Genomic DNA, 19,140 nt, shown 5'->3' with positions numbered 1-19,140 from the left:
AACAATGCACTTAGCCTCGATATAAAATGAGAGCAAAAGCCGAAGTATTAGCCGAAGCAGTTCATACCAATATTCCACAATTGAACTAACAAAATAATGTGGCCTACGACTCTTTTATAGAAGCTGTGGACACTGGAGTAAATTTTAAACAAACAACAAAATCGACTTCAATTCTCATATACAAATTTAAGAGTACCGTTATTTTCTTCATGGCCCAATTATTGGATCTACACTCAATTAGTAGGAGACTATCTCTGAGGAACCACCTTTCCTTTAAAAAAGAATCCAAAGTTATGCGGTAACGTACATAAAAACAAGTAAGAAAGTCTAAGTTCGGCCGGGCCCAACATTAAGTACCCGGCGCAAGTATTAAATATATTTTTTTTCACCTAGATGGTAAACCGGGGTGTATCAATTTGAGTAAATTGGCGTCCTTAAATTTCGAAATATTGCAGTTTCAAGCATTTCTGAAATTTACCGTTATATGAAAAGCGGCCGTAATTTTGGTCCGATTTCAATAATCATCATAAGTGGTCCACGCCCATTTTCCAAAATTTTACCATTAACGTATTTCTTGGTAAAGAATTGTTGCAAGCATCAATTTTGATTAAATCAGCTTTAATATTTACCGATTTATCGAAGATTTTGCATTTCTCTAAATTACCGTTATATGGGATGTGGGCGTGGTTATTGTCCGATTTTAAAAATTTTCGGCCGTTTAGTATGCTGTATCAAGGCCAACACTGTGCCAAATTTGGAAGAAATTGGTGCGGCGGTTACCAAGATATACACATTTATTTATTTATTTTTCGTCTGAAAATTATTGTAAATATCAATTTTGAGTTACTAATCTTCAGTAGTTACTAAAATATCGCAGTTTTCGTATTTCTGAAAATTACCGTTATATGGGAAGTGGGCGTGGTTACAGTCTGATCGATCTCGATTCGTTTTGGCTGTTACAAACAACCGTTATGTGAGCAAAATTAATATACCCTTTTGCACAAGTACGCTCGGGCATACAAAAAATTCCGACAAATTAATAAAATATGCAGATTAATATTTAGTAAAGTGTTACGGATATATATTTTTTTTTAATACGAAACTGTGATTGGGAGTTTATTGATACGAAAAAGTAATTTCTGCTATCTGTATTTTATTTAAAGAACCGCAAGATTGCACTACAAAGCAAATTACATATTTTTTTACTATTGTAACGGGAGAAGTTACTGTATGTATTTTTTTATATGTACAGTGTCGAACAAAAGTTTTGGCACAGTAAATTTTCGCATGACATATATGCAAAGCTTTTAATTTATTTCCGATAATTTTTTATAAAAACATAGTTCATACTACACCAAAACACACAAAAATCAAATGTGTAAACTTTGTGCAAAACTCAGGAAAATTCAATAAATCTGCATACTAATTTGCAATTTTATATTCAGATTTTCAAGGAACTTCAAACTTGCACTTTGATAATCTAAAATTAAATGGATTAATAAACTGGAATTTTTCTAATAAATACGTTGCCTATATTGCGAAAAATTCACTGTGCCAATACTTTTGTTCGTTACTTTAAGTAAATAAAGTAAATAAATTTGACTTAAAAAAACCAAAAAAATAAAAATAAAATTTTACAATATTTCAAGATTATTTTTCGTGTCATGCATTATATACTATTTATATTTTTATACTATTTATATTTTTTTTTTTGGTTTTAGATCCTTTTTGCTTTCAACACGAGGTATCTTTTTTCTACTTTCTATTGTCATAGCCATAACTCCCTATCTATTTTTATTAATCAATCAATCAATTTTATAATTTTGTCGGCAGTTTTTCTAATTACAAGTAGTGCTTTATAAAATTTTTATAATACCAAATGTTTATTAAGCTTAGGATTTTGTGTTATCCTGGCAGGCTTATTATTTTAACCAGAGAATATGTTTTCTTTATTAAGCTACCCATTTTAAACTGCTACCTGTACTGTATCAGCGGTTAAAACTTGTTAAATTTTTATTTAAAATTTTCGGTAAGGAATAAGCGAGTGGATGAAAAATATAAAACGGTAGGAACGGCCCATATATGTATATGTATATGAAAGAATACCCACATTCGACGACTCTAGCCATTGTGTGTCCCTCTTTTAAATTATAGTTATTTTTTTCTTATTGTATTAAAAAAATAACGTTCGTAACACTTTAGTAAATATTAATCCGTATATTAACTTAGTACATATTAAAGACTAGAAGATGACCCGGCGAACTTCATATCATCTATAATTTATTAGAATTTCACTTTGATCAATTATAACAAATCGTCAAAATGTAATACAATGAGATCACTAATACTGCCTGCTGTTATAGCTGATAAAAGATTCCGCACCTATGAGATGTGCCACGCCCCTTTTTACAAACTCATTTATATACATATATCTTTCCACTAGCTGACCCGGTGAACTTCGTCCCGCTCAAAATTAATTTTTTTATTAAAAAATTGTGTCCAACGTTTTCGCCACAATTCTTGTTCAAGATTGGTTTTGTGGTCGTCAGAAAGCATATTTTCTATTGCCGTCTTAAATAAACTAATGAAGTCGTTATGTCCGTGAGAAGTTCTTGCGGCAACAATGATCCGATACGATGATGAATCGCCCTTGAATCTGTATCCTTGTATCCTGTGTCCTTGAATCTGGAGGCAATTTCAAGATGGAGGAGTATCATCGGTCTACAGAAATCCAATATACATAGACTTACTTCAGACGAAATATCATAAATATCTTACAATTTTCTTTGTAGGCATTCATCAAAAATTGTCTTTAGTAAATGAAGGACCGCAATGGTTATGGTAATAGATTTAATGGTAGTCACTTGACTACTTTGATACCCGAATGACTTCACTTGGCAATTTTTAGCAATAACTCGACTCCAGCGCAACCTATACTATTGCCACTACTGTTACAACTATATATCTCTATTATGAGGCAAATCGGATCAAAAATACGATTTTTAGTAATAATTCCACTCCAGAGCCACTATCGAGCATTTTTTTTCGCCGCAATATTTCCCTTCACGTTGCCAATACATGTTAAATTTTATTAGCCAGAACGGATCGTAAATACAATGTTTAGTACAAACTCGACTCCAGCGCCATCTGGTGTTTTAAGTTGTGAACCTCGTTTAGGAGGAGATCACTAACAAACACACGTACCGAAAAATTATATATGTATTTACACTTTTCTCCATTATGGGATTGATACCATATAAAGTTCCAGGACTCTACCACAAATACTTCCAGAGAAATGCGGTATGAAAAATCCGATTTGTATATTAGATACCATGCTCCCTTGACATAACGAAAAGGCGTCCACAATTTCAAAGAAATCGGTACAGCCGTTTGCGAGATCGACTCTTATAAAAATAGGGGACTTCACTTTATATAATTGGTATAGATAATAAGTATACGTAAATAGCCAATACCCGATTGCTTTGCGGCGCCTTAAAACACATTTTCAACTGTAAAACAATCATTCAATTCTATTCTATGTATATCTATAATATGTGTACCGAATTTAAAGAAAAACGGACCATATATCCGTCCATATGTAGCTATCAGAAAAAAGTATCCTATATGTTAATCCGGGCAATAAGCTACCTATGCCCAAAATTTCAGGCAAATCAGACCATAAAGAAAATTTTTTTCGAATAGATCGGTCCCTGGTCCACCTATCTGAAAAAGTATCCTATATTTTAATTCAGGCAAAAAGCTACCTACGTACTAAATTTGAAGCAAATCTGGCCATAACTAAATTTTTTTTTAAATAGATCGGTCCCTGGTCCCCTTATCGGAAAAAAGATCCAATATGCTAATCGAGGCAAAAAGCTACCTACCTATAAAATTTCAAGCAAATCGGACGATAAATACGATTTTTTCGAATCGATCAGTCCCTGGTCCACCTACCGGAAAAAAGTATCCTATATGTTAATCGAGGCAAAAAGCGACCTACGTACCAAATTCTAAGCAAATCGGGCCATAAATACGATTTTTTCAAATAGATCGGTCCCTGGTCCACTTACCGCAAAAAAAGATTCTATATGCTAATCTAGGCAAAAGCCTACTTACGCACCCAATTTAAACCAAATCGGACCATAAATATGACTTTTTCGAATAGATCGGTCCCTGGTCCACCTACCGGAAAAAGTAGTTTTTTTGTGGCTTTAAACATAGCGGCTGCCGAAAGCTATTTATATACAAAACTTCATGAAAATCGGACCAGGCGTTCGCGAGATTACCTGTTACAAATAAAAAGGGACTTCTCTTTATATAATTAGTATAGATATAGATTGGCGTTCTTTGACATACATACATATAAACATACATACGTGTTTTGCGCTAGAGAGTATGCGCAAGCAAGAACTTTTGTTTTTGTCAAACTCTTCAGAATAGCAAGTGCGTCGTCGCCGAAGCATGCATACTGGTTCATTAGGAACAAAAGAATATCTTATGAAGTAAAGCCTTTTCTTGGAATATATGAATTACACTATATATTAAAACGAACTGATGAATACATTTTAGGCTGTTTCTGATTGTCGCAAAAAAAACCTGCCTAGTTACGAATTCGCCCCTTGATATGGAGGTTGCTAGGCAAAACCTACGTACCAAACTTTAATCAAATCGGACCATAAATATGATTTTTCGAATAGATCGGTGCCTGGTCCACTTCCCGAAAAAAAGGAATCATATATGCTAATCTAGGCAGAAAACTACCTACGTACCAGATTTTAAGCAAATCGAACCATAAATACAATTTTTTCGAATAGATCGGTCCCTTGTCCACTTCCCGGAAAAGAGGATCCTATATGCTAACCTAGGCAAAAAGCTACCTACGTACCGAATTTTAAGCAAATCGGACCATAAATACGATTTTTCCGAATAGATCGGTCCCTGGTCCACTTCCCGGAAAAAAGGATCCTATAAGCTAACCTAGGCAAAACGCTACCTACGTACCAACTTTTAAGCAAATCGGACCATAATAAGATTTTTTGGAATAAATCAATCCCTGGTCCACCTACCGGAAAAAGTAAATTTTTTAGCCTAAAACATGGTGGTTGCTGAAAGCTATTTATATACAAAATTTCATTAAAATCGGGCCAGCCGTTCGCCAGATTACCTGTTACAAAAAAGGGACTTCTCTTTATATAATTAGTATAGATAAGCACCTACCATAGGTATCTGTGTATTTCAAATTTCGAGTTCATGTGACTATAATTCCGAAGTTAGAGCTGATTAAAAATTTTCACTATGGGAGGTATCCCCCATCCCCCCTTGGCAAGTTCAATTTTTTACCATATTTAGGTCCAGGAGTCATGGCAATACTTTTGCAAAATTTTATTCGATTCTGTCCATCCGTTTAGGCTGGAACTTGGTACATACATACATACATACTTCGACAAATATATAGTAGATTTGCTTTGAAGCGCCATCTTGTGGCTCTTTAAATAAAAAATAGATATCAGAAATGAGTTTTTCATACTACAAAACTCCGGAGCACAACTCTATAAAAGAAACATTCCTAACACTTTAGTAAATATTAATCTGATTATGGACTTAGTATTAAAATTGCGCAGGCTTGAAATTGATTTAGAGCTATGGCCTAAAGGGATTTTTTTCTTAGAATTGTAGAATGCGAATCTGCTACGAACGATGTCGAAAAAAATTACATTTAATAAAATTGTAACAGGCCGATATCCGTACATTATAGATATTAAGAAAAATTAATATGGGGGTCTTTATTAAAGCAATAGAAACTAAATCAACCATTTTTACAATTTTTGTCTATCTGTATCTTTGTACGCGCATCTGTTGAAAACTAATACATGGAATTGAATGCAGTTTTCATCGATGTATTGCTAGAGGTCTAACTTAAAATACAGAAAAAAAAAATAGAGAGTTGCTTCCTGTTTGAAAACTGCAGTTTATGTAAATTGATACGATAAAGTAAATATTGCAATATGACTGTCAAAAGAAAGAGGTTTAAGAAGGCTTACAGCCGAAAACAGTTTTATTGAAGGTTGTCACCTGTTTGAAAATGTTAATTTCATTTAATTGATAAGATAAATTGAATATTGGAATATGGGTATCAAACTGAAGAGGTTTAGGAAAGTGTACTGCCGAAAATATTTTTGAGGAGGGTTACCACCTGTTTGAAAAGTTATATTAAATTAAATTGATAAAATAAATTAAATATTACAAAGCGGGTATCAAACAGCACTAATTACGTTTAAGGCACAGTGAAGCACGCCGGGATTTGCTAGTTTGTTTACAGAAATATAGCTTGTTCTTTAAACCGTATAAACCCAAGTTTCTATCTTTGTGAAACATTTAAAGAATAAATCAACACACGTTCGTAAATGTCGAGCTTTTTAATTAACAAAAAAAATCTAAAAATCATCGGAAAGTCCCACCCACTTTAAACTTGCACTTTATTATACCAGTCTTTAATGGGCTGCAAAACTGTATACTCAAGATATTTATAAGAAATCTTATTAAAAAGGAACGAAAGTACGAAAGTTTGTCGACTATTTTTAGTTTCACTAAGATTGAAACTTGGGTATATTTTTCGGTAAACAAAAATCCTAGAGGGTGAGAGCATTAAAATTCTAACTTAACTTTTTTTAGCACCCTAATGTAAAGATGTATATGTATATATACATATATGTAAGTACCCTGCAGGAAATTTGATTAATTTGAAAGTAATTTGTAACCTAATTTATTTTGAATGATACCTAATTGAAATTCTCACTATTTTACCTGCAACGAACTCATTTATTTAACATAGCTATGTCCTAGGAAGCAGTCAGTTGCCTTTTCTTGCATGTATTTTCAACTACTTTAAAATGTATTTCGCTTAAACAACTTCAAAGTCAGTATATTTCGTTTGAATACGCTTTCGTTCTGCACTTCACAGATGCTTTTTCATGACTAAGAAAACCCGAAATTAAAAATTTAAAATTAATTAAAATGAGACTTGAACATGGACATTCTTGGCTGCGACCAATTGTAGCAAACATCTTTGCACGCTCAGCTACATACAGGCATGTAAATGTGCTTTCAAATGTTCAGTTTGAATTGTGTGCAAGCTGCAAGTCGACTGTCCGACTCTGCATTTAATTTCAATTACTTTAAAATGAATTTGGTTTAAACAACTTCAAAGTCAGTATGTTTCCTTTAAATGCGATTGCGTTCTGCACTTCACATATGCTTTTTCATACTTCCAAGGCACAAATTGTTTCTTTGAATAGAAATAGTATCAAAACTCGAAACATTTACCCATTACATTCTTTTTAAAGTAGTCTTTCAATTAGTTGATTTTAAAAAAAAATCACTTGCTTCCGTCAGGGTAGCTAATACAAAAACAAAACTTACAAATCAGCTTAAAAATTGGCAATGTGGGCATTAATGTCTACTTATTCTTTAAATGTCACTCATGGAAATTTGTTTCAGCAGGTTTGGGCTGTCTTCTCAAAGTTTCACTCAGTGTCAAGCTAATAATTCTTCAGCCACTCATTTCTTCAAGCACTCACCTTGTTGCTGCGAAGTGTCACTTTTCCGCCACAACGCGCACAGCACACAATGTTGCAGTAGTGGCAAATATGTCCGATTCCATCGGCGAATTTCGTCTGAAGGCAAATGTGGCATATTGCACCCAACTCGATGCCTGATTTCTTCTGCTCCTCTGAGCGCTGACGTATTTGCATCTCCAGCGAGACGACTTCGTCTTGCTTGCGTCTAAAAGTATATTTAAATAAATATATAAATAGGTACATATGCAAGTATACTACATATATGTGAAATAAAATGACAAATATTTTGAAAGAGCGACCGATGAAATATGCACACATATAAAATAGCATGTAAGTATGTACTTACTCATATATATGTATATGCAAGTTGGCTATAAAATTTCGAGGAAGTTTTTGGTGGATCAGCGATATTAAACTTCTTATATTCTTAAATGACTACCACCGGTATTATTTTCGCCATTATTAGTTCAAAGGCTTCAAAACTGTCTAATATGTTAATCTATAGTACGTATGTATATGTAGAATGGTCCAAAAAAAGTAGATAAACTAGAAATTTTAATGCTCTCACCAACAGCGCTCAAAGTTTTCCATGTACATTAGGGTGCCCACGAAAATGATTTTTTTTCGAAATTTCAAGACACTACACCCTAATTTCTTTCACTTTTATGAGAAATACTATTGCCTATTTTTATAGACTTTTTAAAGGTCATTTAAAGGTCGCGACCTAGATTTGTGAGTTTTGAATGACTATTTTTGATTCGATTTCAAAGATCGAATATAATCTCAGAAGAAGATATATATAGGCATTTAAAATGGAAAAATAGCAAAAAAATTAACTTTAAAAACCTTGCAAATATTTAACCAAAATAGTCCTGCTCCCCACAGTATAATAATAACATAATATTATTTTCTTGTTGAGTCTCCAAACAATGGAAATAAATACACACATGTACTGTGTACATGGCATGCAAAGGTATTGGCACAGAGAATTTTCCGTAATGTATGCAATGTTTTTCTCTCTAATTTATTTTCAAACCTCTCCCCCGGAATTGTCGGAACCCTCAGTCAAAGGGTACCAAAGAAATACAAGGCATTTTTGTATAGCGCATTTCAAATACTCATACCGCGGTTTCAAAGGGTTCGTAATAAAGGGTTGCAAGTGTTAACTCATGAATTTATATATATATTTAATTTTGTTTATGTGATGAATTAACAAGTTTACCGACTAGTGAAAGACAAGAACTCACATATTTCCTTAGTATCTGCATTCAACTTGTTTCAACTTCACAGCGGCGCTAGACTTGAGTTAATTCATGAGTTGATTCTTGCAGGCCTTTAGTTCGTAGGTGAATCACTGAAAATGAACACGCAATATGTCAAAATACTTACAAATTAATACCCTTTCAACTAAAATGTGGCGAATAAAAAAATTCAAAATGGCGTATTTACTGCACATCCTTTAAGATGGTATTTTCGTGGAGAAGCGTCACTAGGGGGCCATATTGGATCCACCATTTATCACGGAATTGTTAAAATCGAACGTGCGTACATTGCGTGTGGCTAACATTCGACCCCGAAAGCTATAGAATAAGTCGTGACCTAGCTTTCTGTAAATTAATAAGTATATTCACTTTTTCGCGAAAAGAGCATTTTCAAAGCGGTGCACTAAAGGCGGCATTTTGATTTTTTTTAATTCGCCACTGTTTCTCTGAACGGGTATTAATTTGTAAGTATTCTGCAGAATTGCATGTTCATTTTCATTGAGTTGAATTTGGGGCATGGCTCTGGGCCGGTTGACGTGACTCGTCCCATACACATATGATCTACATACATGATTAAGTAAAACAGCAATTGCGGTAAATCTTAGGCGTATTGAGCCTTTGTAAATGGTACAAGCACGCGTACATATATATGAATACTGAATGAATATAAATAGTAAAAAATTGTCCATGTCTTTTAATTTTTTTTTTAATATTCGTAATGTTTTTCGGGCAAAACTTTTTTTGTTATTTTTCTATAAAAATAACCATAACCATATAAATCACAGAACTTCATACAAAATTTAGGAAAATTCAACAAATTTTCATCAAAATTTCAACTTTTCAATCCAAATATTTAGAACATTTTTGTGTGCGCAGTTTTATAGCCCATACAATTTTAGTCTGATTAAGTGCAAGTTAGAAAAGGCTAAAAAATCGCGTGGATTTTTTAGATTTTTTTTTTGGTAACGGATTTTCGTTCTTTTTCCCAGATTAGCATGAATTTATTGTGGAATAAAACGCGGAAGACCGTTATCAAAAAAATTTCAAAAAATCAACGCCAGTTTTTGTAAATTGCACTTGTTACACAAACAAGTAATTTTTAGCAAAAAAAAACCGACTTCAATTCTCATATAAAAATATATATATATATATCCGATGAACTGATAACCTCCTCCTTTTTTGGAAGTCGGTTAAAAAACCATAAAAGTAGTATCCAAAAAAAAAATTCTCAAAAATCGACGGACGTTTGAAACTTGCACTTCATGAGACTAAAATTGTATGGGCTATAAAACTGCATACCCAAAAATATTCTAAAGATACAGATCAACAAGTTAAAATTTTGATAAAAATTTGTGGTGTTTTCCTCAATTTTATCTAAAGTAGGAAACTGTGATTTATATGGTTTTGTTTAAAGCTTGGACGTTATTTTTAAAGAAAAATGTAGAAAAAAATTTAGCTCGAGAAACATTACAAATATTTCAACAAAAAAAATATCAAGACATGGTCATTGCAAATTCAAGATAGAATAAGTTTTTTACTGTTGTTTTTTAACTTACCGCATAATTTCATTGTGAGCCTCCTCCTCCTGCTTTTGGCGCATTAGAACGTTTTCGATTTGCAAACGCTCATGGGGCGTTAAATGAGACAAATCTGGCATGTCATCCATTTTTCCAAACACGCCTCAGGAAAATGGCGTTGAAGGTTTTTGATGTGGTTCGACGCGAAGCTCAAGATCCAAATACTCAACTTGGTCTGCTATAAGCGATTGCAAGTTTAATTTAGTAGAGTTTCTAAAATAGCTTAAAGCTTAAAGTTTACTAAGGCTTCGAAATGTGAAAAAATTCATATAGAAATGATTTCGTTGATTCAGTTTACAATTTCCTCTGTTCCCCCTATTCGATTTTAACTCTTTGTGTCTACTTTCGTGGGCTGGGGTGAAGCCCTTGTTGTTTGTTTTTGTAGAATGGTTTTTTTGCTGTGAATAATGAAGTTCACTACCTTAGTTTAACTTCAGCTTTAAATTTATTTATTTTTTATTTTTTGAATTATCTGTTATCTAATTTATTTTTGGTTAAATTTTTTTTTGGGCGTTGCAAGTTGTAGTTACTTTTTTAGATGGGAGTGCAGATATAATTCTTGATATCCTAGTAAATTTTTGGTTTACTTTCCTTGTAAGATCTTATTTTTTTCATTTATGTTTTGTGTATAATTATCGAAATTTAGTTCATATATCAGATTTATGATTAATTACGTGGATTAGTTAAAGTTATTTTAATAATAATTATAATATTTTATTTTAAGTAATTTCTAAGATTTTAAAGCTTTTAAAGTTTTCGCATAGGTTTTGCTGCTACGCTGTGCCCTCTCCTTTTGCTACCCTAATTCTTAGCTTGTTTTCGTGACCAAGTTTCAACTTCAAGCCCGTCTCAGTTTGTTTACAAGGAGTTTATGTAGTTCCTTTATTGCTGATTCTCTTTTGTCTATCGATCTGTTCTTTACGTTACTATAGCTCGCTTGCTGTTAGTGTTGCTTTTATTGTTTTTCATGTAGTGCAGTTTTTTCTTTTTTTTTGTGTCATCCATCATTTCGTGGTCATCACAGTCCAAGGCAAGATCGTTTTTTTATTTTTTGTATATTTTTTCTATTTTTTTTGTGTAAATATTTGGGATGCTTTTTTGCTAGGTTCGCTATTTTTTCTTGTCAGAACTATAAAGGGTTATGCTGCTGCTTTTTCACGCCTTCGGTTGTTGTTGCTTTTCTATAGTTTTTTTTTTTTTATAATTCGTTGAGTTATGACCTTTGGTAATTAATTTACCGAAATTCCACAACATCGTCTGCAAATATGTTGCCGCTGCCCCATTCCATTGGGCAAACTCCAGTCGGTCAGTCCTTTGCAATTTTTATTGTATCCTTGTAGCATTTTAACTCATCTGGCTTATTTCGGTCAGTATAGTTTTACCTGTTTTGTGTGTGTATGTACGCTTGCTTGTATTGGCAAATTCAATCTTGTTTTCGGTATTGTGTCCCCGTCTTTAGCTCTTTTACAGCATTTTCCGATACCTGTTATTACGTCTCTTCATTTCTTGCAATTGCTTTTGTTTTCATTCAGTTACCATTTCTACCGTTTTACAATTGTTGTTCTTAATACCCTCATCTACATACATACGTAGATATACAGATATTGGTTCATCCTTGCGTTCAATCATCAATGCGTATGTCTGTCATTGCGACAACTTTGAGGATTTTAGGTTCGTGGTGGAGACACGGGTTTTATGTTGCTTATATCTGCCTTTTTGTTTTTTCTTTGGTTTTAGAGCCCTGCACTATAAGCTGAAACGGGAGACCATTGTTAATTTATTAGTAAATTTTTATATAAAAAGGCAAATATAAAACAAAGCATAAACATGGATACATATGTAGTTAAGTAAGTAAATGTCGATTATTGATTACACGGTGCTACAAAAAATTCAACCGAAACAAAACTTAGTGTAGGTCGTAGCTAAGGTCGAGTACATGATAATAGGTTTCGTATAGTTCCTGCACCCTCAATTTTTTTGATTTCAAAACCTATGTAGGTTCTTAATGCATTTATCTATTAACAGCTTGACTCATTAGCGCACACAAGGGATGGGTTTTGGGGTGCAAAAAATGTTGGCTACTTAAGCGGGTTAAGTACTTAAGCGGGTTTCACTGTAGTTGGTTCTAACTTTTAAACCCCTAACTAGCAAACCCCTTCAAAAAATATCCAATATGTTAATCAAGGTCATAGCCTATAAGTGTGCCGAATTTCATTGAAATGCGTCCAGCCATTTTAGCGTGAAAGAGCTACAAACAAACATACTCACTCACAAACTGTCACATTTATAATATTAGTAGAATTCCTTAGCCACACTGCTCAAAAAATACGAAAGTCCGGTACATACACTCTAAAAATTGTATGTAAAACTACTACTGAAAAGTGTTTATTTTTCAACCAGAATCTGTGTAAATATACCCCTAAGATGTTCAAAATTTGATGTTTGAATATGAGATGTTTAAAATAAACACATAACTAAAGGCATGAAATATTTAAAATCGCTAACATTTTGAACGTAAAAATACATTTTCTACTAATAATAAAATTAAATGCTCATATTTTATCAATTTTAAATATTCTATGAGTAATTTTGAGATAGAGTTGAATTTTACAAACACGGTGTGTGAAATTGCATCCGGCTACCTCTCTTTATATGCGTGAATTTAAACAAAACATTTTTATACCCAATTTTCAACATTTTATGTAAACTGTGACCAATATGCGTCTAGAAATCAACAAACAACTTAGAAATTTGTTCTACGCCACACACATGGTAAGTAAAAATAAACAGACATTGTTTAATTTAATAAACACGGCGTGTAAATTTGCGTACATTAAGAAAATAAACTGGTCAACTTTCTTATTATGCGTAGATTTTTTAGAGTGTACACACATAATTTCAAGGCCGTATTTATATTTAAAAAGTTTAACAACGACGATTTTTATCCTATTTCAGTGAGTAAAGTATAAATTTGTTTGAAAATAAATGTTCTTTTTGACAAATGCTATATATTTGGCAACATTAATATAAATTTTTTAAATTAGCGATAGTCAAAGTTGAAAAAATTAACAAAAATTGGGGGTTTCAAGTTTCACCCGATGAAAAATTCCATCAAATTAAGGGAAGTTTTCTCAAGTAGGTTTTAAAATTTGCAGAAAGCTTACTCATACTGAATGGCAATGCCTCTAGTTCAACATACAAGCTGAGATAACATGTTGTCTGCCATACAAAATAAGCTAATAGCTTAAATTTCTCGCCAAATAAAACACGCCTACTATATTCATATGTATGTACATATGCGCATCAGGGTGATAGGACGTTTTTTTCAGCCACCCCCAGAACTGAAGAATATCGAAATATCGAATATCGAATAAGGAGGCCCTTGTTTTTTGCTTTGAAATGGGCCAAAATTTAACCGTTCCCTCTAGGCTTTGACGTTATCCATACATATATTTTACATAGGAAAATAAATGTTTCCCTAGAATTACTACAAAATCGTTGAAAATAGATATTATCCCTTCAGAAATTTTCAAAAAGTAAACTTATGATGCATATTTAACTTTAAAATTTTACTAACTACTTTTTCATAACCGATCTTATTATCATTTGGGTCATTTCCAAACAAAAGTTTACATGGCAGGTATCTATACTAATATATATTTTGAAAGCCGTTTTTTCTGTTCGCAAAGCTCGCGATCGGCTGTACCGATTTTTTTGAAATTTTGGTTATAGGTTCTGGATGGGCTTCTCATTGTCTTAGGCAATGTTTAAATACTTCTAAAAAATGGAACTGCAGGACTTTAAAAATCCTATAGAACCTAACATACATGCCCACATAACTGCGCTCTTCTTCTTTGGAGCTGTAACCGCCTAAGCGATTTTGGCCGAGTTCAGCAAAGCACGCCAGTCGTTTCTCCTCTGTGCCAACTGACGCCGATTGGAAACGCCAAGTGAAGCTAAGTCCTTCTCCACCTGAGCTGGAGTTATCATTGTCCATGCTTCAGCGCCATATACCAGCACGGGCATGAGGAGTGACTTATAGAGCGTGGTTTTCGTACGTCGAGAGAGGACTTTACTCCTGAATTGCCTACCCAGTCCAAAGTAGCACTTGGTGGCAAGAGTGATTCTGTGTTGGATTTCAATGCTGACATTATTATCGGTGGTTATGCTGGTTCCCAAGTAAACGAAATTCTCTACTTTCTCGAAATTGTAACTGTCAACAGTGACGTGGGTGCCAAAGCGCGAATGTGCTGGCTCTTTGTTTGATGACAGGAGATACTTCGTCATGTCCTCGTTTACCACCAGACCCATTCGCTTTGCCTGCCTATCCAACTTGGAAAAGGCAGAACAGACTTCGCGGTTTTTGTTGCCGACGATGTCGATGTCATCGGCATAAGCCAGCAATTGCGCGCTCTTGTAGTAAATTATTCCTGAGCGGTTCAGTTCTGCAGCTCTTATTATCTTCTCCAACATCAGATTAAAAAAGTCACATGAAACGGAGTCGCCTTGTCTGAAACTCCGTTTTGTGGCGAACGGCTCGGAGAGGTCTTTTCCAATTCTGACGGAGCTGGTGGTATTGCTCAACGTCACTTTACATTGCCGTATGAGTTTTGAGGGGATGCCAAATTCAGACATAGCGGCGTATAGGCAACTCCTTTTAGTGCTATCAAAAGCGGCTTTAAAGTCGACAAAGAGCTGGTGAGTGTCGATCCTTTTCTCGTGGGTCTTTTCCAAGATTTGGCGTATTGTGAATACCTGGTCTATGGTGGATTCGCCAGGTCTACAGCCACACTGATAAGGCCCAATCAGTTCATTGACGGTGGGCTTCAGTCTTTCACACAATACGCTCGATAAGACCCTGAAACTTATGCTTAGAAGGCTGATACCACGGTATTTGGCGCGAATGGCGCGGTCACATTTCTTGTGGATCGGGCAGAGCACACTTAAATTCCACTAGTCGGGCATGCGTTCATTTGACCATATTCTGCACAAGAGTTTATGCATGCACCTTATAAACTCCTCGCCGCCGTACTTGAATAGCTCTGCTGGCAGGCTGTCAGCTCCAGCGGATTTGTTGTTTTTCAGCCGCGTTATTGCTATTCTTACCTCGTCATAGTCAGGCGGTGGAACGCCGACTCCGTCATCATCGACTGCGGGCTCGGTTTCTTCTTCTCCACAGCTTCCCGTGCTGCTACCATTTAGTAGGGCGGAAAAGTGTTTCCTCCATAATTTAAGTACGCTCTGGACATCAGTTACTAGGTCGCCATTATTGTTATTAAAGGAGTACGCCCCGGTCTTTAAACCTTCCGTAAGTCGCCTAACTCTCTGGTAAAATTTTCGGACATTCTTCCTGTCGGCCAGCATTTCAAGCTCTTCGCACTCACGTATTTCGGCCTCTCTCGCTGGCTGTCTGTTGTGATTGCAGCTTTTCGACGTTAAGCTTTCCTTGCATATTTCGGGGCTCATTTTTTGCTCCAAAGATGCGGGTGCGTATTTTGGCTGCAACAAGATAGTGGTCCGAGTCGATGTTTGAGCCTCGGAGTGTGCGTACGTCTAAAATACTGGGAGCGTGCCTTCCATCTATCACAACGTGATCGATTTGGTTTCTCGTTTTTCGATCCGGAGATAGCCACGTAGCTTGATGGATCTTTTTATGCTTGAACCTCGTACTGCATACTACCATGTTTCGGGCCCCGGCGAAGTCGATAAGCCTCAATCCGTTGTCGGACGTTTCGTCGTGCAGGCTGAATTTTCCGACGGTGATTCCAAAGATCCCATCCTTGCCCACCCTGGCATTGAAGTCGCCAAGCACGATTTTGATATAATGACGGGGGCAGCGCTCGTACGTGCGCTCCAAGTGCTCATAGAAGAGATCCTTGGATGCCTCATCCTTCTCTTCCATCGGGGCATGGGCGCAGATGCGTGAGATGTTAAAGAATCTCACTTTGATGCGGATTGTGGCTAGACGCTCGTCCACCGGGGTGAACGACAGTACTCGGCGACGGAGTCTCTCTCCCACCACAAATCCAACACCGAATTTGCGCTCCTGTACGTGGAAACTGTAGTAGATGTCGCAAGGCCCCAGACATTGCTTGCCTTGCTCCGCACAGCGCATTCCTTGGATGGCGGTGATTTCAGCTTTTGTCCTTACGAGGACATCAACCGGCCGGGCAGAGGCACCTTCCCAATTAAGTTCCGGACATTCCAGGTGCATGCCCTCAAGTCGTAGTCCTTTAAACGTTTGCCGTGGTCGTCATCATAAGGGGTCTCATCCGAGGCTTTGCCTTGCTTCTTCACTGGAAGTGGTTTTTACGTGGCGGGTCCCAAGCCTAGCGCACAACCCATTGCTGGGACGGGGGTGGTTTCGCAACCAAATACACGTTTATATAGCGAGCCGCTTACTCCAAGCAGACACCCGCAGGCTTCAGTGAGCCCTTAAACCGAATAAATCGGAGTGGCCCCATCGAAGCTCCCTCTCTTTCTGCCGTGACCCAAGGCTCCACTCGGATTGCTTACCGCATCTCGCACATGGATTGCTGTCGTTGCCCAGAGTGCGCGAACGAGGAGGCAAGAGTCGGGATTGAGTATAGCCATGCAACTGTAACTGCATACCCAGCGCAACGACTATACCCCATTGCACATATAACTGCGCTGCTCGCCAGCAAATCACAAATAAGAGCGTCCTCTCCTGTTAATTTGTACGGAAAACAGCGCAAAACTAGGGTTATTTATACTAGGAATGTTAATCACGGTCTTTTTTAAGTCTTGAAAATCCCGGGATTATTTGCCTAGAAAATTTTGAAAAAAATGTCGCTTACGTTATTTCGGCGGTTAGGGCTCGAAATGCTTTAATAAAAAATTAAATTTTGGACAAACAAAAGGAATATAGACAAAACTGGTCGAATTAAGGTGCTTCTTTTATTTTTGCCGCCAGCATTATGAACTTCTTTCAACCAGAAAATAAACTTTTGTATTTAACTTTTTTTTGCATCGAGCTTTTTTCGACATACCTTAAATTACTTTATCAGATATGTACACACTAAAGTATTATTAAATGCATATAAATTTAATTGTTGTCTTTCGTTTTGTTACTTATGAAATAATTTTCACTTTAAATTAAAAATACGTTTCAAACCCATTTACTTATTATTTATTATATGGTAGGAAGGAGAGCTTCTCAAACCATATTGATGCAATTTTTTCACGTTAAATCGTTGAAAAATAATAAATATCTAAATCTCGGGATTGAACCAACGACATCCCGAAGATCCCGGGATCGTAAAATTTGAAAAAAATTAACATGCCTAATGTATACATATATATACATATGTGCTAAGGATGATTCTTATGTTACAAAAAAATTCAAATATGTATGTACCAGTGTTGATATTTAAGATTTTTAAATTGTACCAAATTAATGACGAAAAGTGTAACTTTTGGAGCTTAATTGTACTTTTCACCATTTTCCGCAACCAAACAAAACTATCTTTTTTTTTGCCTACTGCAGTGTATGTATTGTTCAATTCATTGTACAGCTCCAGTTAGTGTAGGCTTAATTTAATGTAACTTATCATTGAGATCTCTTCAGCTTGCTTATAAAGTCATAGCCAGTTTTGTCAGAATGTCCCACTCTAGTTTAACTTAAATTATAAACAAATAAATTCACCCGGTTTATTATAGCTTTTCCAAATTAATTGTACTTATTATTTTTTATATAAAAGTATAGCTCATTGACAAACAAAAACTATACAAATACTATACAAATAAAACTTAATTTAAAATATTGAAAATAAAATGTCAACAACGGTGTTGCGCATTTTCATCCATGTAAAATAAAATGCGAACATTAGTTATATGGAAGAAATTGCGCAACACCGCTAACAAAAAAATTCCAAAAGCCAACGGTATTTTTAAGACACTTCAAACTTGCACCTTATTATACTAGAATCAATGGGCTACAAAAATATTAACCCAAAACATGTCTACAAATTCTAAACAAAAACGGTGAAAATTTGATAAAATTTTGTTGTTAAACAAGTGAAATTTTAGCAAAATGAATATATACATAAGAAGTAAACAATTAAAAATACCGTAATTGTAAACAAAAAAACATACAAACAACAATACACGGAACATTGAGCAGTAAGACAATATGTATACCCTGTGGAGAAAATCATTTTTTATGCAATGTTTTTTTTCTCATAACTCTGTAATGCGATGCAAAAGAAAAATGCGATGCGATAGGCAATCGCCACAGAGCACATAGGGACGAATCGACAATATAGGACGACAAAAATGTTTACTCCATATGTATTTGACAGATTTCAATGAAATTTGGCATTTAGGTATTTTGATCATCACTGATTTCGAATATTAAATTAAATTTCCAAAAATCATAATGGCGGACGATTCCTTAAAAAACGCCTATATTTTTAAGAAGCTTGGTGCCCAGAGAGTTTCGTCGTCACTGATTTCGAAATTGATATTCAGTTTTCAAAAATCAAAATGGCGGATCCAATATGGCGGACAATTTCTTCAAAAATGTGTAAATTTTTATGAAGCTTGGTACTTACTCCTTATGTATTTGACAGATTTCAATGAAATTTGGTAATAAGGGATTTTCGTCGTCTTTGAATTCGAATATTAAATCAAGTTTTCAAAAATTCAAAATGGCGGATCAAATATGGTGTACCGAACAATAGGCGTTCTACTTTTAACGCAATG

At 35.1% G+C, this 19,140-nt stretch overlaps 1 protein-coding gene across 4 annotated transcripts in view; it reads right to left on the bottom strand.

Moving 5' to 3' along the window:
• LOC118746209 (regulating synaptic membrane exocytosis protein 1) overlaps nucleotides 1-19,140 on the bottom strand; it is a 322,168-nt gene that overhangs the window by 247,404 nt on the left and 55,624 nt on the right. For all 4 annotated transcript variants that reach the window (XR_004993810.1, XM_036480041.1, XM_036480048.1 and 1 more), the window contains exons 2-3: nucleotides 10,396-12,169; nucleotides 7,578-7,782 (exon numbers count right to left, since the gene is read on the bottom strand). Coding sequence is in view for 3 of the 4 variants with exons in the window: in XM_036480041.1 (XP_036335934.1) it covers nucleotides 7,578-7,782; nucleotides 10,396-10,505 (315 nt within the window). In the remaining variant the exon portion in view is untranslated. The remainder of the gene's footprint in view (nucleotides 1-7,577; nucleotides 7,783-10,395; nucleotides 12,170-19,140) is intronic.

The sequence above is a fragment of the Rhagoletis pomonella genome, unplaced genomic scaffold, assembly GCF_013731165.1.
Source record: "Rhagoletis pomonella isolate Grant_MI unplaced genomic scaffold, Rhpom_1.0 Rhpom_scaffold_00001, whole genome shotgun sequence".
Taxonomy (NCBI): Eukaryota; Metazoa; Arthropoda; class Insecta; order Diptera; family Tephritidae; genus Rhagoletis; species Rhagoletis pomonella.
The sequence above is the reverse complement of the archived record's forward strand: the minus strand, read 5'-3'. Positions and strand labels throughout refer to the sequence as shown.